The sequence below is a fragment of the Lissotriton helveticus genome, chromosome 1_2 (genome assembly GCF_964261635.1).
Source record: "Lissotriton helveticus chromosome 1_2, aLisHel1.1, whole genome shotgun sequence".
Lineage (NCBI taxonomy): Eukaryota > Metazoa > Chordata > Amphibia > Caudata > Salamandridae > Lissotriton > Lissotriton helveticus.
Genome location: NC_136058.1, coordinates 98153897 through 98175106, shown reverse-complemented (window position 1 = coordinate 98175106; position 21210 = coordinate 98153897). Strand labels below are relative to the sequence as shown.

Genomic DNA, 21210 nt, shown 5'->3' with positions numbered 1-21210 from the left:
AAGGATTCTACCTATATAGTGTTTGACAGTGTTATGGTACCTGACACGGCTATAGGGAGGGAAACGAGTAATCAACCAACAGCATATGCAGAGGCCTCTAATACTGGTCCCATCGAGGTTGATGTTAATCTCATTGTACTATAGGGGGAACCTTCATTGTGAGCTGGAACATAGCTGGTTGGGCTTCGAAAAAGAACAATTTGGGATGGGAGAATATGATCAGGTCTTACGACATTTTATGCCTTCAAGAAACGTGGTGTGTTACAAAACCTAGTTTTGAAGGGTATGTATGTTACAGTTTAGAAGCTGTTGAGTCGAGGCACGGGAGAGCTAAAGGAGGTTTAATCTTTCTCCTATCAGTGGACCTGACGTTGAAAGTAGTAAAACATGTAACAGTTGGAACTCACTCCCAAATGTTATGGGTTCATTTGAAAGAAGGTACAGAGGTCCTTTTAATTAACTTCTATAACAATATTTTTAATAATTCATGGCACAATGTTATAGATGAACTGGAAAAGTGCCCTCATGAAGCTCGTAGCAGAAGCAACATGTATTTGTACCTATATTTGGTTAGGCGATTTTAATTTTTCAATTTGTCCTTTGTCACTTTCTAGGGTCTGTGGGGTGTTAAACAATAATGGTGTTAATACAGCCCACTTCCCATATAATGACTATGGGGAGGCAATCAACGGTATTATGTCAGCTTATGATTTGGAGTTGGTACAACCGGATAAAGAGGTTAGTGGACAAACTATCCCTACCTTTACCGGGTGAAACACTAATTCTAACATTGATCATATTTTGGTTTCAGCTAGCATAGCACCATATTGTTCGGCTGCAGTTATTGAGGTACCTAACCTAAGTGATCATAACTGTTTAGCCATGAATATAGAAAATTGGAACTGCAGGGATCAGCGGGTATTGAGAACCCTAGATAATGTTGAGCCCCACAGGTCAAATGGGACCAGAATGAGGTGGAAAGGGGAAAAATCAGAAATAGTTCTGCCTATTATTATAACCAGAACTTTGGCGGATATTAACGACATCTTGACTCTAGGTAGTGGGGCTGTTTCTATTGTTAATACTTTTGTCAATATTAACAGAATTATTAACAGCGTTTTTACGGGAAAAAGGCCAGGTTCGACCGGCCACAGTAAGGGTTGGTTCGATCACACGTGCACAGCTCTTCTATCCCAATTGAAGCAGGCCCTAGCCATTAAACCAAGGGATAGGAATCAAGTCTTACTCCTGAGACATGATTATAAAATGGCACTCACCAAAAGGAAGCGGGAGTTACAACAGGAAGCGTGGGATAGACTAACGCAGGCAGCAGCAACTTCTGACAGCTGCCTGTTTTGGTCCACCGTTAATTCCCCCTTCCTTAAAGATGATAAAACTCCCCTACTCTCATCTAACGTCAGCAGTGAGGCATGGGTCTCCCACTTTTCAGCCATATTTCAAGCTAACGGCGCAAATGAAGTAGTGCAAAGGCATTGGCCTATAGCCCCTTTGGACATAACCCTGGGAGAGGTCGAATACAGCATCAAAGCTAGCAAGGGGGGAAAGGATCAGGGCCCCGATGGAGTCCCAATAGATGTGTACAGGGCTCTTCCTTTACTGTGGGGACCGATACTTACTTTGGTTCTCAATGCAGCAGTTACAGCCACGATTCCACCTACCTGGGGAGATTCGATTATCGTCCCTATATATAAGAAGGGCGATAAGACAGCAGCATGTAATTATCGACCTATTAGTTTACTTGACTCATCGGTGAAAATCATGAGTAGGGTGCTGCTGTCCAGGTTGGAAGACTGGGCAGAGGAGAAGGGGATTCTTGCTACCTCCCAGTATGGCTTTAGAAAGGGTCGTGGGACCCTAGATCAATGGCTGAATTTAGAACTATTGATCGGCAAGTATACCAAGGATAAGCCGGGTAATTTATATCTCTGCTTTGCCGATTTAAGCAGCGCATTTGATCTGGTTGATCACTCTCTACTATGGCAAGTCATGTTAGAACTTGGCGCACCAGAGGAAATCGTCTACTTTCTAGCTAGACCATATAACAAGATGCAAGTCTGTGTGCGATATGGGGCTAGCGGTGAGTGCACTCCTAATTTTGGTGTAAAGCGAGGGATAAGACAGGGGTGTGTCCTCGCCCCCCTGTTGTTCACTTTGTTTATTAATGGCATTGACTCTGTCCTGAAAGCAGTTAAGGCCGATGCCCCTCAGGTAGCTGGGTCTAGCGTGCCCGTTCTGCTCTATGCAGACAATGCCGTACTTCTATCACAGACCGCCATTGGCCTACAGCGCCTGATGGATCGGTTCTCTGATTTCATCAGGGAGAGGAAGTTGTTGATCAATAAAAGTAAAACCCATACTTTGATCTGTGGGACAAGAACTAATAAAAACCAGGCCTTCTTTATCGAAGGGGTGATAGTACAGTAGGTAGAAAAATGTTGCTATTTGGGTGTTATTTTTTCTAGTAATGGAAGCTGGTCCCAGGATTTATTAAACGTAAGAACGAAAATGGTAGAAAGCTCTTATGGCATTTTTAAATTCACCTCTAAGCTAGGGGATAGGCGAATTAGAGATATGATGCAGATCTACAAGGCAAGGAGTGTCTCTATTGCACTATATGGGGCTGGGTTGTGGGGTTACACTAATATAGGCTTGTTGCAAAGGGAAGAAAAGATCTTCCTTAAAAAACTCCTGTGCCTACCTGCCTCAGCTGCAACTGATTTAATCCAAAAGGAGGTAGGGGCAGCCTATTTAGGGGACCTAATCCCGTTAAGGCCTTTGATGCTTTTTCAATCGATTTGGCGTAAGGATGAGACAGTGTTCAATCAACTTGTTATCAGGGATTGTCTCAACCTGGAAAACTGTACTAAGATACCCTGGCTTAAATATGTTGTTGACAGTTTCCTAACTATCTACGGGATCAACATAATGTTAGATTCATGTTCCATTGGAAATATCTCTAAACAAGAAATTAAAGATACTTTTTTGCTATATAGATCCCAAAAACGTTCAGTAGCGAATAGTTGTCTTTCAACAGTCCAGCTTTAAAATAAATACATTGAAAGCGAAGGCTATCAGCTGTACCTGAGTATGGTAACTAGAACAAGCCATAGATTTGTCCTAACAAGACTCAGATTTGGAATGGCCCACGTTTTGGTGGCCTTTCCTCAACCAAAAAAGTATCCTGTTGGCCCCTGCCCGTGAGACGGGCATTCGAAACAAAGCACCCTACATTTTATGTTAATCTGCCCCCTTTTCCTGAATGTTCGGGTTACCTACTTGAAACCTTTGTTTGTAAAGTATGGTATCTACAATGTGGAAGATGCAATGAAGTGGATCTATAATATGAACTCCCCAGACAAATGTTTTTATATTGCCACTTTTATATATAAATCAATTGAATATAGGAAAAGTATGACATTTTAATAATTTGTCTATTTTAAACTTTGTTTTAATCTGTATTTTTAAACTTGTAATTGCTGCTGCTTGTATTGTATTGCCTGTGCTTTTATGGTCATGTTTTTATGCACTGAATAAAGCTTCATGAAATGAAATGAAATGCATAGGCGGTGTCTCCATTATCTACTATCAATCATGTGAATTCCGGGCTTAAACCTAAGCCTTAGTCGAGGCATGTTATGTTATTTGTTGTTGTAAAGCGCACTGCTACCCTAAGGTGTCCTGGCACTGAGTACTGGTGACCTGGGAAGCATCGAGCTGTTTAGTGAGAGAAGAGCCATGTTTTTACACCCTTGCGAAACGAGATGAGATCTGGGGCATTTCTAAGATGGAAAGGGAGTTCATTCCATGCTTTGGAGGCACAGTGGAAAAAGCTTCTGCCTCCCCAATTCGTTTTCTTAAAATTGGAGTGTTTGGACTAATTTGGAGCCGGAGGAACGCAGGGTTCTGCTTGGGACGTACCATGTAAGTCTGGTTTTAAAAAACTCCGGGCCAATCCCATTAAGTGCCTTAAAAACAACACAGAGTGACTTGAAGCGTGCTCTAAGTGGAACTGCGAGCCAATGTAATTTCTTAAGTTCTCATCTGACCAAGGCATGTACAAAGAGACAGGTTGTAAATAGTCGAGGGTGTGACATTTTATGAAATATCTAATTGACTGAAGGACGGAATGTTTCAAAATGTGCTTGTAATACATAAATATCCATCTGTTCCATTTGAAGCCATGAAGTGCGGTGGCAATTTACGCAAGTGTTCTTATAAGACTTTTAATAATAAACTCTCCGATTGTGCCAAGGCTCATATTAATGTTGGATTTAAGCAAGGCTCTGATTATACCACACTTTTGACCATACTGAACATTGAAAATATCAGAGTTCTAATTCTGTCAAATATTTTAATATTCACAGGTTTTGTTTATTAATGGCCTCTGTTAAGGATATATTTTTTAATCACAGAAAGACTCATAATAGGTCAGCACGTTTGTTGTGCCAGAGTTCTGAATACAGTATAGTTACAGATAGATTATGGTAACCAGGGACATCAAGGATTCACACCAACGCTTTATGGTCCTCATTGGAAGACTGGGTGGGCATACACTTAATCTTGTTTCAATCTATGTGCCCCCCGCGACACTCCGGCCCTCCCTCCGAGATCTCTCAGAATTATTGTCGACCCTCCCTCAGGGATTGACAGTGCTTGGAGAGGACTTTAATGCAGTCTTGACCTCCTGCCAGCAAAGCTACTGGTATCCCCTGCCTTAATCGTTGCGCAGTCACTCAACGTCTCTCAGAATGGTCTTCCAGGTTTGGCCTGTGTGAAGTCTGGAGAATGTGGAAGCCCAGACTGCTCCAATACATTCACACCTCTGTGGCACACCATACTCACTCCCGAATCAATCGGATATTCATGCCTGCCCCTGACTGTCCCAAAGTCACCAGTATTCAAATCCTCACCCGAGAAATCTCGGACCACTCACCCTGCCTTCGCTTGGGATGCCCCACAGTTGCTCTCCATTCCGTATGGTGGCTCAACACCTGGTTTCTCAACGACAAGATTTATAAACAGGCACTGGGAGAAGAGCTTAAGCTTTACTTACAACGCAATGAAGCACAGTTCAATCTCTTGGTACTCTGTGGGCTGCTGTCAAAGCCACCATCAGAGGCTTCACTAAAGGATATCTCAAAAAGAAAAACTTAGCTCGATATCAACACTTCTCCCAGCTAGAAACTCAAGCCCTCTGTATGAAACATGCCCCTCCCTCGGATAATCGAGGCGACAGGTCCTGACAACTCAAGCTCATGCAAGAAGAAATCCGCCATATTTCACTAGAGAACGGCAAAGCAAATGTGGAAGACTTCCACAGCTCCAGTCTATGGCTGGGGGGACAAAAAGGTCAAACTCCTTTACTGGCTTGTTTCTCGCACCTTGGCAAATCGGATAATTCTGGAGATAGGGGCTACCAAGGGCCGCACTCAGCGTGCCCCTGCCCCCACTGTGCGGACCTTTACTGATTGTTACAGGTGCGTTTATGCAAAATTTACGCCACAATCCTAGCAACCGTCTTAAACCAGTACTCCACACTCTGATTCACCCCAACCAATGTGGCACCATGCCCCATTGAAGCACGAGGCACTGCCTTCGACGCATTCATGTTGCTTTGGCCCATTGTCACCTCCTCTCACCCTACCTGGCCTTGCTACTGATAGACTTTGAAAAGGCCTGCAACACAGTGGATTGGCAATACTTGGAGAGGGTGCTCGTGAGTGCAGGCTTTGGCCCGCACTTCTGGGGACTCACATGTGCTCTAGCCTAACTCTTCGGCCAGAGTCTTAGTAAATGGTGTCCTCTCTGATATTTCTCCCATCTGTCAGGGAACAAGGCAAGGCTGCCCCATCCCCTCTCCTTTTTGCCCTAGCGATAGAGCCTCTTGCCCGACTTATCAGATCTGATTCTCATATACAAGGATGACAAGGGAATGATTCCCATGGACTGCATTTCTCATTATGCGGATGACTTCCTACTTTTTATGGTCTATCCCACTCGGACTGGGCCCCGCTACCTACACATCATCCAGCTTTTATGTGAAGTGTCATGTCTGCAACTTAACCCTGCCAAATCAAACTTAGTACCCCTACAAATTTCTTGTGATTTTGTGGCGTGGCAATACAACATACTGATCGGACTCCTTCGCTTTCGCTACATGGGGATCTGGGTGACGCTTCACCCAGAACCTACTTGGTACCTTAATCTTACCCTAATGGCAAAAAAAAACTAGGAATACCTTTGCAAATTCAAGTCAAGTCAAGTCAAATAATTTATATAGAGCGCTACATACCCAGAGGGTCTCAAGGCGCTTGAGGAAGGGTGGGGAATTACTTGTCGAATATCCAAGTTTTAAGTTCCTTTCTGAATGCTAGGTGGTTTTGAGTGAGGCGAAGGTGAATGGGAAGTGAGTTCCAGGTTTTAGCTGCCAGGTAGGAGAAGGATCTTCCTCCCATGGTGGTTTTGTTGATGCGTGGTACAGCGGCAAGGGCTTGGTTGGAGGAGCGGAGCTGGCGGGGGGGGGGGGGGGGGTGTAGAAGGAAAGTCGTGTGTTGAGGCATTCGGGTCCAAGTTCGTAAAGTGCTTTGGGTGCGTGGGTTAGGAGGCGGAATGTTATCCTCTTATTGACGGGGAGCCAGTGGAGGTTTTTCAGGTGACTAGATATGTGGTCTTTACGCGGGATGTCTAGTATGAGTCTGGCTGATGCGTTCTGGATGCGTTGGAGTTTCTTCTGAAGTTTTGCGGTGGTACCGGCGTATAGGGTGTTACCATAGTCCAGGCGGCTCGTGATCAGTGCGTGGGTGACCGTTTTTCTAGTTTCGGTGGGGATCCAGCGAAATGTTTTTTTGAGCATGCGAAGAATGTTGAAGCAAGATGATGAAACGGCGTTGACTTGTCTGTTCATCGAGAGTGAGGAGTCCAGGATGACGCCCAGGTTCCGTGCGTGGTCCGTCGGGATGGGTGCTTTTCCAAGGGCCTCTGGCCACCAAGAGTCATCCCAGGCGGAGGGGGAGGTACCTAAGATAAGGACTTCTGTTTTGTCTGAGTTCAGTTTCAGACGGCTGTGCTTCATCCACACGGCTACTTCTTTCATTCCTTCATGTAGGTTGGTTTTGGCGGTGTTCGGGTCTTTGGTGAGTGAGAGGATCAGTTGAGTGTCATCAGCGTAGGAGATGATGTTGAGGTTGTGTTGGCGTGCGATGGTCGCGAGGGGGCTCATGTATACGTTGAAGAGGGTGGGGCTGAGTGAAGATTCTTGTGGCACGCCGCAGATGACTTCAGTGGCCTCTGACTTGAATGGTGGAAGGCGGACTCTCTGGGTTCTTCCGGAGAGGAACGAGGTGATCCATTGCAGTGCTTTTCCTTGGATTCCGATGTTTTTGAGGCGTTGTAGGAGGGTGCTATGGCAGACTGTGTCGAAGGCTGCGGAGAGGTCAAGGAGGATGAGGGCGACTGTGTCTCCATTGTCCAGTAGAGTTCGAATGTCGTCTGTTGCTGCGATGAGTGCGGTCTCAGTGCTGTGTTTTGCTCGAAAGCCGGACTGTGAGGAGTCGAGGGATTTGTTGGTTTCGAGGAAGGCGGCGAGCTGGTTGTTGACAGCTTTCTCGATGACTTTGGCCGGGAATGGTAGGAGCGAGATGGGGCGGTAGTTTTTGAGTTCGGTGGGGTCAGCTGTGGGTTTTTTCAGAAGGGCGCTGAGTTCTGCGTGTTTCCAGCTTTCCGGGAAGGTGGCGGAGTTGAGGGAGCAGTTGATGACATCTCGGAGGTGTGGTGCTATGATGGAGTCTGCTTTGTTGAAGATATGGTGAGGGCATGGGTCTGTGGGGGATCCTGAGTGAATGGAATTCATCAGGTGGATGGTGTCCTCAGTGGAGATAGGGTTCCAGTCATTAAGGATGTTCAAGGGGGGTGAGGGTACGGCAGAATGTTGGGAGGGTTGGTCTCCGGGTTGGTTGTCGAAGCTGTTGTGGATGTCTGCGATTTTGGTGTGGAAGAACGAGGCTAGGGAGTCGCAAAGGGTTTGAGAGGGAGTGATGTCGTAGGAGTTGGCTGAGAGGTTGGTAAATTCTTTGACTATGTTGAATAATTCCTTGCTGTTGTGGGCGTTGTTGTCTAGTCGGTCTTTAAGTGCAGCTTTCTTGGCAGTCCGGATCAGTTGGTGGTGTGTGCGGGTGGCGTTTTTGAAGGCGTCCTTGGTGCTGGTGTTTGGGTCTTTTTTCCAGGCCTTCTCAAGGGAGCGACAGAGTTTCTTGGATTTCTTAAGATCATCGGTGAACCAGGGAGCGTTTTTGCTGCCTAGTTTGATTTGACGTTTATTCAAAGGTGCTAGGTTGTCGGCGCTGTTGGTTAGCCATTGAGTGAGGTTAATGGCTGCTTGGTTGGGGTTCGAAGAGTGGGCAGGGGGGTTTTGAAGAAGCGATGAGGAGATCTGGTCGATGGTGATTTTGTTCCAGTTTCTTCGAAGAGTAGGTTGAGGATGGTTGTGGGTTGTGGTCTTTTTGTAGACAAAGTGAACGCAGCTGTGGTCCGTCCAATGGAGAACTGTGGTGTGACTGAAGGAGATATGTTTGCTGGAGGTGAAGATGGGGTCGAGTGTGTGACCTGCGTAGTGAGTGGGGGTGTTAACAAGTTGTTTGAGTCCAAGGTTGGCGAGATTGTCCAGAAGGGTGGTGGCGTTGCTGTCGTTGCTCTTTTCCAGGTGAAAATTGAGGTCTCCTAGTAGAATGTAGTCCTCGGAGGGGATGGCGTGTGGGGTGATAAAGTCAGTGATGTCTTCACTGAATTGTGCACGGGGTCCAGGTGGCCTGTAGAGGAGGGTGCCTCTGAGTGTGGTCTTGGGGTTGGTGTGTATCTGGAAGTGAAGGTGTTCGGCGCTAGCGAGGTTGACGTCTGAGCTAGTTGAGATGCGGATGGAATTCTTATGGACGATGGCGATGCCACCTCCTGGTTGCTTGGTGCGGTCCTTACGGATGATCTTGTAGCCTTTCCGGGATGGCAATGGTGATGTCTGGGGCTGAGGAGGCGTTCATCCATTTTTCTGTTAGGAAGGCGACGTCCGGAGAGATGTTGTCTAGTAGATTCCAAAGGTCGATGGCGTGTCTGTGGACCGAGCGGGTGTTGAGTAGGATACATTTTAGGTGATTGGTGTCAGATCTCTGTTTGGTGTTCGTGGATGTGGAGTTGGTCTTGGTGCCGTCATACTTGCAGGAGTTGCATGTGAAGGGTCCATGGGTGTGTCCAGGAGCGGCTTGGGCGCAGTTGGGGAGACGGCCGGGATTTAGGGCTAAGAGGGTGGAGGCGTCGTATGTAATGCGGGTGGGGTGGGTGGTACGGGGGCCAGGGGGTCAGGCGCTGGGCGCGGGCTTGGCGCGGACGGGCGTAGACGGGCTTACCTTTGGCGCACCTTCGGCGCAACTGGGGCGCGACCGCTGCGCGTGACCGCTGCGCGCAGGAATATCCGTCATATGCGGTTAGAAGAGGGGGAGGGGCGAGGGATGGTCAGCTGGGAGGCGGGAGCTGGGAGCTGGGCGGGGATCTGGGCAGGGAAGGCACCGAAAGCAAACAACAACAACTGCAAGCTGAAGATGGCCTCAGCCAAAATCGAAACCGGATTGGGGCACAGAGATCGATAACGCGATCCTGATGTCAGTGGCACCGGTGAGATCAGGCAGCAATTAGTTATGCAGGCAGAGTATCAATTTTAAAATATTAAATACAGCGTAGTTAGGCAAACGGAGCGCTACGGTGAAATAATGCTCAAAACCCAGTTAAAACGTTAATGGGTACTTGCGCTATCTCGAGGCAGGCAATGGCAGGGAAAAGAGCGAGGCGAGGAGGTAGAAGCACTTCAGGTGGCAGGTAGAGCGGGGAGCAGCGTCTGGAGCGACCGTGTCTGTGTAGAACAGGACGGCAACCCCTTCCATTGAATCTAAGATAATGAGGAGACTCCACCGATTTTTATAGGTGCTGCAGAAGCAGAACCTACCTCTTCACCTTCAGCACCATTCGTTCCACATTCAAGACAAAATGGCCACAACATTTCTTTGGAGTAATTCATGACCACATCTGGCCCTTGTCCATTGTCAGCGGACCCCTTATGATTGAGGGCTGGGGGATAACCAACCTCTTCCTTTACCACCTAGTGGCTCACCTCCTGGTGATTAATGACTGGCTCACAGGACATATCCAACATACCAACTGGAACTTACATCTCTGGGATTCCCTCAGATCCAGGCAATGCTCTACAGCTCTCCGATCCCCAGTACTATTTCAAAAGTGACTCGAACAGTCTTCCTTGCATGGCGCTCCTCACTCAGTCACACACCCTGGGACACTAAACTCACACTTCAGGCACCTTTATGGCATGGTACCTGGCTGAGGGAGGTGGCTGCACTAGAGGGATTCCGGGCATGGGAGCTTATTGGCATTACTCAACTTGGGGATGTCAGGTTGGGGAGCCACCCACGGGCCTTCCAAGACTTGTACTCCCTTAACTCCACTCAATTCTATAACTATTTGCAGCTCAGAAATGCACCCACCCTTCACGTTCCCACCAACACTACACTCCCCGAGTTCAGTCCAATGAAAGCAAACTCCTCATGAGTAATCTGGAGTAGGGAGGGGGGTCTCAGATCTACTGCGGTCTTATTAATAATTCTCCAAATACCATGGATCAACTATGATCGCGTGGGGAAAGGTGGCTAGGTCCTTTTAAAGTCGAAGCCTGACAGGATGCCTTTATGGCCGCCCCGAGTGATCACCATCTCATCCAGGTAGAGAATGATCCAAACCTACTATCTTCACTGCATCTATCTCACCCCGGTCAGACTACATCGTGCTGGTTTCCTTCCGACTAGTTGGCCATGGTGTGCAGACTCACCTGCTGACTTACCACATGAGTTGGTCCTGCACCGTTCTAAACAAATATTGGACAGATGTAGTGAATTATCTAAATGTGGTTCTGGGATGGGAGTTCCCCTTCACTCCCCTGGTCCTTATCTTAGGGGTACTGGAGGGCGCTGGAGGGTCTGTGGTGGACAGAGCATTTCTGGGTATGGCCACCATGGTGGCCAAACGAGACATAGTTGCCAAATGGAAGGACCCTACCACCCCCCACGGCGTCACACTGCTGCAGAAGGCTGGAGTGGTGCTCAATGCAAGAAAAACCTGTATATGAGGTGAGAGGTAGTCTGACAAAATATGATCGAGTAAGGGGTAAACGGCTGGGCCTAGCGGGCTAAAGGAAACATGCAATTGTCTGTTAACTCAAATCCGGTCTTTTATCTGTCATGCTGTAAAGAAATTTGGGCAGCTCTCTGATCATCGTACGACAGGTGTGGAATACACCGTAAGTTATTGTGCTGTGAATTGTCGTGCCATTGTTTTAAAACTCAAAGTTGAAAAACAAAAACAAAAGGCTAGAAGATCATTGTTCTATTTACACAACTGCTCTCTTCCTTACTTTAGTGTCCGAGGAAGCACCTTAACTTGACTTCACAAAATTTTACTGTTAAGAAGAAAAATTATATTTGCAGTCCAGTGCTTAGCTTGCCAAAAAGAGGATTAGGGAGCACACTCACAGTCTGACCTTCTCCACCCGATTACATTGTGTAATTCTTGGGCAAAACACTTAATCCCAATGTGCATGAGTTCCTTTGCTAGCCACAACTGTGACTGTAAATCAAGCACTGGATCAATGGCTAAGTTACAGTGCACAACTAGATGAACTCTGAAAGGTCTTGTATGAGTCAAAATGTTATGATCCTCAAAGCTATTTACTTATGCAAGAGTTACTCGATATGTAAACATTGGTTTTGAAGTGATAAAGGTAACTTGCGAGAAGATGCTTGTATGAACAAATCTACTTACGAGCTGGAGACAGGTTGGAAATGCTAGTCCCTGAAATGAATAGCCTGTGATTGCGTGCACTCACACAGCTCAAGGGCATTCACCGACTCCTCTCCAACCTATTCCCACCTTGGAAAGGTTTGGAAAGGTAATGCTGGTAAGGGCAGGAGTTGAATGTGTTCCAGGATAGGAAGGTACCAGCCCCTCCCAATAATCAACGTGAAAGTAAAGAGAAAGGAATATCTTCATTGGGGAAAATATCCTCCCACTGGAAAAAAATAAGTTTTAACATTGAGCAATCAATTGTACATGCACACTCACTGGTGCCAAATTGGAATTCACCAAAAAATTCTCGGAGCATAGTTTTGAGGCCTGCTTCTGTAACGTCTACCTGAAATTAGTTAATGTGCACTAATCCAAGGTCACAGAACGGTGTGTGCTCTTTTGAAGCTTTCTTTAATAATGGGGCCCCAAATGTATTAGTAGTTGTATTAACGAGTTTTACAATGATTCTCTGCTTTTTGTTTCTGCCGGGAGGCATCAAATCTATGTTATTAATTGATAGCATAATATTTTAGAAAACTGCTTGTGACTTTCACCCTTTTTTTCAAATCGCAAACATAATGTAGATTTTCCTAGTATTTATGACGGAAAGTCTTAATTTTATTAAAGACACGGAGGCGAGTATTATGCTTTCTAATCTTGCTTTATTAGAATAGCAGCCAAGATAAGCAATAAGAACTACAGTTCCCAGAGGGCCAGGAGAACTGGGCCATGGGAACGTGAAAAAACGCGAGAGTACAGTAGCCAATGAAGTAGGACCTAACAGATAAAGACACTAACTGACTGCGCAGCTTCCTCTTTTCGCTGTGAGCAAGTCATAAAGGGTCAGAGAACAAAGGATAAATTAACAAAATCAAGGACAGAGCCAAAGTCCAGGAACATAAGTCTTGCATCAGAGGAATCCAAGGGAGAAGATCGAACAGAACACCAGGAGAAGGATCCGGAAGCACTGGAAGTGGAAGGCGTGGAGGCGATGACCTCAACAGACGAAGAGTAGAACTCCTAGGACGAAGCCGGTGGCAAGGCTGGATTTGCTGTAGGGAGGGAGAAACACATGTCAGTAATGTTGCGGCGGGATAATACTCGCCTCCGTGTCTTTAATAAAATTAAGACTTTCCGTCATAAATACTAGGAAAATCTACATTTTATGACAAGACCGGAGGCTCCTATTATGCTTGTTCAAAGCATATTAACAACATCAGAAGCCACAGTATGAATAGGTTTACAGTAGAACATGCGAAAGATACTGTCATTGGACCAATCTGCCGATCTGAGAATGTCCTCCAACCTGGAGCCAGACCAAAAGGCTTTAGAAGCCATGGCTCCCCTGGCCGAATGAGCTCCAAAAATGGAGACATCAATTCCGGCAAGAGACATGACCCAACGAACCCAACGGGCAAGGGAAGGGGAGGAGACAGGGAGATGGGGTTTGCGAAAGGAAATGAGAAGTTGAGAATGAGAGGGCGTTCTGAGATCAGCGGTCCTTTGTTCATACACTTTTAAGCATTGTCCAACACACAGTTTGGGCTGAGCGGGGAAGTAAGGGTAAAACACTGAATCCAAATTAGTTTTAGTGCGCCTGCGTATGTGAAATAGTACACCTGTAGGGGAAAATTGTCGAGCAGAAACATCTAGAGCTTTAACATCAGAAACTCTCTTAATGGAAATCAAACACAGTAACATGGTAAATATGGCAGATAACATTTTTAGTGAAAGAACAGAATTGTCAGGCCAAGTCGTAAACAATTTAAGAACAACTGTAACATCCCATAAAGTAGTATACTTAGCCAACGGTGGTTTTGCACATCGAACTCCTTTCAATAAACGACAAATGAGAGGGTGAGCACCGACTGGTTTACCATCAACTTGGGAATGGTTAAGGGAAATAGCTGAACGATAGAGATTTACAGTGCGATAAGCCTTACCTGCGCTTGCTTCAGAAGCGAGGAAATTAATGACAAAATTTAGAGGGGCTGAAATGGGATTGAGGTCCCTTTCCAAACACCAGCTTGCCCAAAGAGACCAGGCGGATTTGTACGCCTTTGAGGTGCCAGGGGCCCAAGCCTGGCTGATAAAGAGCGAAGCCTCTTGTGAAATGAGGACGTTAGAAGGGGAAGGCCGGAAACTTTCCAGGCCGACAAGGTCAGAGTGTTGTCTAGAATGAGACTGTGTCGTTCGCCTTGAGGATTGAGTAGGAGATCCTGGAAGGAGGGAAGAAGGACTGGGAAGTCCACTGCCATTTCCAGAAGGGACGGAAACCAAACCTGTGCCTGCCAGAAAGGAGCTACAAGAACCAGGGACGAAGACTGGCGACGAATTTGAGACAGAACCCTGTTGATCATCAGAAAGGGGGGGAAGGCGTAATGCAGATGACGAGACCAATCCTGGAGGAAGGCGTCTGTCGCCAAGGCCATATGGTCCGGACGCCAACTGTAGAACTGGGGCAGTTGGGAGGTGAGACGGGACGCGAAAAGGTCGATAGAGAAAGGGCCCCAAAGATGGGAGAGGGAGAGGAAAACGGATGGACAGAGCTTCCAGTCGCTGGAATCTCGAAGGAACCTTGAGTGCCAATCGGCCACAGAATTGAGATCCCCTGGAAGGTACTCCGCTGACAAGGAAAGGTGATGGGCGAGGCAGTATTCCCACAGGCTTTTCGCTAAGTCCGCCAGAGGCTTGGACCGGGTGCCGCCTAAATGGTTGATATAGCGGACCGCAGAAACATTGTCCATGCGTAGGAGAATAGAACATCGAATCCTGTTCTTTGAAAGGCTTTTGATCGCAAAGGAACCTGCAAGCATCTCTAAACAGTTGATGTGCAGCTTGGACTCCTCGGCGGACCATGAACCTCCAGTCGAGATTGGTCCGCATCGGGCGCCCCAACCCGATAGGCTTGCATCGGATTCTAAGACAAGATCTGGGGCCGTGGCGAAGATAGTCCGGCCGTTCCACGCATCTAAATGGTCTATCCACCATTGGAGCTCGGTGCGGGATTCGGGATCTAGGGAAACGAGATCTGAATAGGCAAGACCTTGTCGGAGGTGTTGTATCTTCAGACGTTGAAGAGCGCGATAATGGAGAGGACCGGGGAAAATGGCTTGAATGGAGGATGATAGGAGACCGACGATCCTTGCCAAGGACCGGAGAGACAAGAGAGAGGACTGAAGAACGGAAACAATTTCCGCTTTGATTTTGGAAACTTTGGAAAGGGGGAGGCGAAGAGACGCCGCTGCAGAGTCCACCAGGAAACCCAAGAATTCCATGGTCTGGGATGGAATGAGAGAGGACTTGTCCGTGTTGATGAGGAAACCCAGGTCGGAAAGGAGAGTTTGTGTCAAGAGCAAATCGGAAAGAAGAAGATTCCTGTCGGAGTTCATGAGGAGGATGTCGTCCAAGTAAATTATCAATCTGATGCCAAGGGATCTCAGATAAGCGACCACGGGTTTCAGGAGTTTTGTGAAGCACCATGGCGCGGAAGATAAGCCAAAGGGAAGAGAAGTGAAGCAGTAATTGACACCTGCCCATTGGAATTGGAGAAATTTCCATTGGGATTGATGAATAGGAACCGTGAGGTAAGCGTCCTGAAGGTCCAGGCGGACCATCCAATCGTGTGGGCGAAGGGTGTCTCGAAGGTGTAAAATCGTTTCCATTTTGAAATGACGATAAACCACAAATTGGTTGAACCACTTCAGGTTGATGACAGCGCGGAGTTTCTTGTTTTTCTTCTGAACAAGAAAAATGGAGCTTAGAAAGCCGGAGGAGTCGAATGGAAAAATTTGAACTGCCTGTTTTTGAAGAAGAACCTCGATTTCTGTTGAAATCAGAGAGGCCATGAGAGTGGAAAAAACGAGGGGGGGGGGGGAAAGGAAGTTTGAACGGGGGGGGGAGAGAAATTCGATCAGGTAGCCTTGTACGGTGTTTAAGACCCAGGGATCTGAACTGAGAGCACACCATTTTGGAAGAAACAGTTTTAAGCGACCCCCCACAGGAGGGGAAGAAGAAAGGCTTACCTTGTTGTCTGGGGTTGTTGTGACGATAGTTTCCTTGACCTCTGCCTCTGAAGCCACGGCCACGTTGGGGATAGAATTGTGGCTTGTAGTCTTGATTGGCATGGGACGCACCTCTGGAGCCTTGATTGTAGGGACGGCCGGAAGAGCGGCCCCTGCCTCTGCCGGCCCGTCCAAAAACCCGAGGGGCGAAAACCTTTTTGACAGTTTGTTGGGCTTTGTCCAAAGAAGCGAAGGTGGAGACAAATCTGCTGAGGTCACGGACCAAGTTGTCTCCGAACAGGAGACCATTAGCTTTGGGACCAGGATCCATAGGGGCGAGGTTGGAGAGCTTAGGATCCAGTTTGATAAGGAGACCTTTGCGGCGCTCATGGGTAATGGCGGAATTTGCATTGCCTAGGAGACAAAAGGCTCGTTGCGCCCACATGGAGATCTCTTCAGCCGAGAGTTCCGAGCCTTCCAAACGTGCGGCCTCCGCCAAATCAAAGATGCGGGCGAGAGGGCCCACGACATCCAGCAACTTGTCTTGACAAGTGGACCAGGCTTTGTCGACCCCTCTGCGAGGGTCCTTGCCAAATTTAGAAAAGAAAGTGAGAAGAGGTTGATCTATGGAAGGGACTAGGGTGATTTTGTCAGGAAGAGCTGGTTTGGGACACTCCGATTTGAGCCTGGATCTCACTGAGGTCTCCAGAGGAAGACGTAATCTGGCCGTAATATATTCTCCAACATGATGGGAAGGGAACCATTCAGTAGAATTTGGATGACGGATAGTGGAGGGATCAAACATGGGAAAACCCTCAGAGTCAAAGACTGGTTCGAAAGAAAAAGAATCTAATTTAGCAGATTTGGAAGGAGGAGAAGAAGGATCAACTGCGTCAAATAAATCAAACAATTTATCGGCGTCATCCATACCGCCATCATCATCATCATCGTCAGTGTCCATTATGGTGGAAATAACCAATTTTCTCTTAGGAGACTCTGCGTGTTTATCTTTTTGTTTTCGCTTGCCCTCTGAACCAACAAACCCCTCCTTGGTAGGAGGCCTGGGAGGCGCAAAGTCCTCAGTCAAAAGCGAGGAAGACTCGCCAACCAATGACGCAGTTTTTGAGGCACGAGCCTTAGCAGAGTGGTCCACCTTTTTCTTTCTGCTTTCCCCCGCAGAATGGGCCAGTAATTTGGACATGACACTTAACATAGAATTTTCCATATTTTTGGACATGCGCTTCATGGATACTTCGACTGCAGACTCAACAGAATTATTAATGAATTTGTTCAAATGTTTTTTAAAGTTAAGGGAGTCCTCAACAGGGACTTCCTCTGAGGAACTATCATGCTCCATGTCCAGAAGGGTGAAAAAACGAGCAAAAACGAGCAGGGCAATGGGGAGATACAAAGAGAGGCAGGCGAGGGTTAATACAGCCAGCAGGGGCGTGTCCGGAGGCGGGCCGAGCAGCGAGCGTCAGCCGGGACCCAGAGCCGATGAAGGAAGAATGCCTGGAAGCACCGGGGAGTCGAGGACGGTGGAAGCCTCAGAAAAGGGTGAGAGGCGGTCGGGAGAGGGCGCGTGAAGACACGCGAAGGAAGGGGAAGCAGCGCGAAGGTGCGCGAGCAAGGGAGCGACCAAAGGAGCTCCGAGGGGAGGGGGGGGGGGGAAGCGCTTGTGTAACGCCCGGAAACACGCTGAAAGCGTGAAAACAGGAGCGCGAAGACGCGCAAAAGGCAAATAATGTCGAGCAAAACGGGCACAGAAAGAATATCAAATAAATGTCAACAATATTTGAATAAACAGCTGAGAGCAATGATAAAGGCACTTATCTGACTGCGAGCAGCAAGAAAAGAGGAAGCTGCGCAGTCAGTTAGTGTCTTTATCTGTTAGGTCCTACTTCATTGGCTACTGTACTCTCGCGTTTTTTCACGTTCCCATGGCCAAGTTCTCCTGGCCCTCTGGGAACTGTAGTTCTTATTGCTTATCTTGGCTGCTATTCTAATAAAGCAAGATTAGAAAGCATAATAGGAGCCTCCGGTCTTGTCATAAAATTTTGGTTTATTTTATATTGAAAGCACTCACTAAATTTGGCTCTCAATCCTTTGCATAAATATGCTTACAATGAAAGCATTCTGAAAGCTTTACAAATAACCACACAATGTTACATTTTGAAAATAAGAGCACATATTGTGTTAAAATAATTGTCACTGGTGCAAGCTGAGAGCTTGCAGCTCGCTGCATTCCCTCATTGCATCCACCTTAATAGTGAAGGCTTTCCATTGCTGAAGTATAGCTTGACTTAGCAGCGGTCAATGTACCTTTCCACAACTGTGTTGCAAGCTGTAAATTGGCAGTCAAAGGGTTTGGGCTGCAGGGGGGTGGACGCACTCATCCAGGGGGAAATGAAAACTTGCTGCCCTTGACCCTAAACAACATGTCCTGGCCATTGGGCGACAGGAATTCCACCTCCCTGAAACAGTGGTAGCAAACTGTGACCGTCTTGGATTTTGGGATGCGACAGATCTTCTGATAGGTCGCGGGGGTCACAGAACGGTCTGCCTAATCAATATTAATTATATAGGTCGCTATCTGGGGCCTCCCCCGTGACTGGCTACAAGCACAAGGACAGCTGCCTGCAAGGAACTGCAGACCACCGTGTCTGTGTCTGCATAGCATGAGGAGTCTGTAGCTTTGCAACTCTGGTTGCAAACCATTGATAAATCTTATGTGAGCACGAGACGTTCATGTCTCCTCCTAACAATCATTTGAACGGAGTCACAAAATCCTGAATTATTTTTCTATTCGCAAAAGAGATTTAGTAAATAGAAAAAATGCATTTTGGGTCTGCAACCCTGTGATTTTGAGATAGTTGGGTTTCACGAGTCCGAAAGGTTTTGTACATCATGTCCCGTGTGTGTTTAATTTAACTGTTCAACAAAAACAAATTGAAGTCACACGTACACCGCCACTTTATTATTACACAGATACAGACCTGCAGACTCGTAAGATTTTTTCTCATTTTTATGAAGCTCGCCAGGGACTTTTCTGCTCGGGAATGTAACACCATGAATCTGCGTACAAAAAAAAAAAACAGTTAAACTAAAAATTATACGTCAAAGACCAAACCCTTAGCTTGAATTGTGATTGTTTTCATTCACAGACTCATAAAACTGCATTGAATGTATCATCACTCTCCTCACTTGTATTTTCAGAATACTCAGCCGATATATTCTATCTGACCTCTAACTCTGTTATTGGTTTTGTAAACGTGCACACCAGGTCGTGCCCTTTGCCTAATTCTTGTTTGTAAACCCAGGGGCTAATGAAGGGCCGGGCTGACGGGTTTAAAATAGCTCCTAGCGCTCCCAGACTGAGTGCGCATTGCTGTGGTCAGTCCAAGCACTGGGAAAAGAGCCATTTTGAAAGGAGCGTGATTGCTGGTGGCAGTGTTCATGAGGGGGCGAGCAGTTGCTGCTGTGTGCAGCATTCCTGAGCAGCAACAGGTGGCTCCTTAGAAGCGTCACCGCCAGTGGACTGCACGGGACGCCGTCCAGGGAACCCTACGGCGCACATAAAAGGTGCGTGCTGACGTGTTAATGTGCTACATATGCATTTAATGCCACCCTGCTCCTCCCCAGTAATGGATCTCTGTGCACGTGACCACACCCAGGTGCTACCGAAGAATAGAAGCATGTCGGCTTCTGTTGCGTCAGAGCGCACTATATGTACAGCTTATTTGGCACACGCTGGACTCGGGCAATTTTCACTCATAAAACATCCGTGTGAGCCCCGACACGTCTGGCCAGCACTTCCGTTAATAAACCGCCAGGCCCCGCACAATTTCACAAAATTAATGATACATAAAGAAAGAAATCCCTAACTTCAGAGTACGCTTCCAAGGAGTACATCTTGAAATAAGCCTGATTAAGAAAGTATGATGCTGCACGTGGGAATGAATGAATGTCTTATCCAGTAAAGGACGCAAGGCTGATTTCACCGGTGCTAAAAAGACATTGTGATGTACCGGTACTTGCCATGGCACTTTTCAAGGCCCAGGCATGCACCACGTGTTCAGCGTTAAAATAAGTTGTGTGCCATCTGCAGCATCCACCCAAGCTCTGGAGCACGCCGCAAAGGACTACGCCACGCACGGAGCTCTGTAATACACGTCTTTATTTTTCGGCATGCAACCGTTAACTGAATGTACTGCATCATAGACATTATTGACCACACCCAGACACACCCAAATACCTCCCAACTGATTAGGTACACTTGTGAGGAGTCCAACGTGGACCACAAGAGTCCTACTGCACATGATCACACAACACTACACTATCATCATGAAATGAAATACATTTTATTGGCTAGTTTCTAAGGATGACGAAGTAAAGCAATATAAAACAATTCTGGTTAAGTGAAAGTAGAGCACATTGGGACACAACATGACATCTTGTTTGGCAGCTACAATGAAGCACTGCGGACTGACCAGAGGGCAGATCCATGCACCTGCAACAAGGTGGAGCAGTGAAAGATGTGGCCTGCTCTGGGCACCAGGAGAGCTCATGCAGTGGGAAGCAGCAGGTCCTAGCACCACGCAAAAGACAGACTTTCTAAGACAACTACACAACCCCTCTCTCATCCACAGCACTGGAGATAAAGTCGATGAGGGAACAGCTTGCGCAGGAAATTCAACGTGGATCAATGCCTTTTCATGTGGCTACTGGATGTAGAAGAGACTTGCCTTAGCGAAAGGGTAACTTCCGCTTGGCACCCTGATAAATGTAGGCTTGAGGGCTGAACAAGGAGCTTCACTTGCTTAGGCTTCTAAGATGTCTGGCAAATATCGACAGGCCAGCACCAATCAGAATGTCACACTGGGACATAGACCGCGGCGCCATGCCAGAAGAGGAAGACGGGGCAGGTGTACGCAGTGATGGGTTTTCGAAGGACAAACTGCCCTTAAAACAGGAATTATGTGCTTGAGCTACACGGTCATTTAATGATGAGAGATACATGGACCCTAACATGCATTAGTAACGCTGAGGGTAGTCGCCATGCTGAACACATTTATTTGGAAAACACCGTCTTAATAACTATCAAGAAAACACACATCTGAGCGAAGCATTGATGTGTAATAAAGTTACACCTAGAAATGCCATCAATATATTTTAAGAAAAACAGGAGCTTAAAACAAAGACTATAAATCTGTTTTATGGTCCCGGCCACACAGGCAGGATAGGATTAACAGCTTCCCTTCTCGGTTAGGGCCACCCACATGCCGCCGGTCAC

The 21210-nt window shown here is 47.0% G+C and overlaps 1 protein-coding gene across 7 annotated transcripts in view; it reads right to left on the bottom strand.

The window, feature by feature from the left end:
- Nucleotides 1-21210, bottom strand: part of ITGB3BP (integrin subunit beta 3 binding protein) — a 277373-nt gene that overhangs the window by 84303 nt on the left and 171860 nt on the right. For 4 of the 7 annotated variants that reach the window (XM_078669225.1, XM_078669232.1, XM_078669250.1 and 1 more), the window contains one exon: nt 18914-18992. In XM_078669225.1, coding sequence (XP_078525351.1) covers nt 18914-18992 — 79 coding nt within the window. Of the gene's footprint in view, nt 1-12568; nt 12966-18913; nt 18993-21210 lie in introns of those variants that run through there. The other 3 variants (XM_078669209.1, XM_078669241.1, XM_078669217.1) reach the window with 2 other exon arrangements.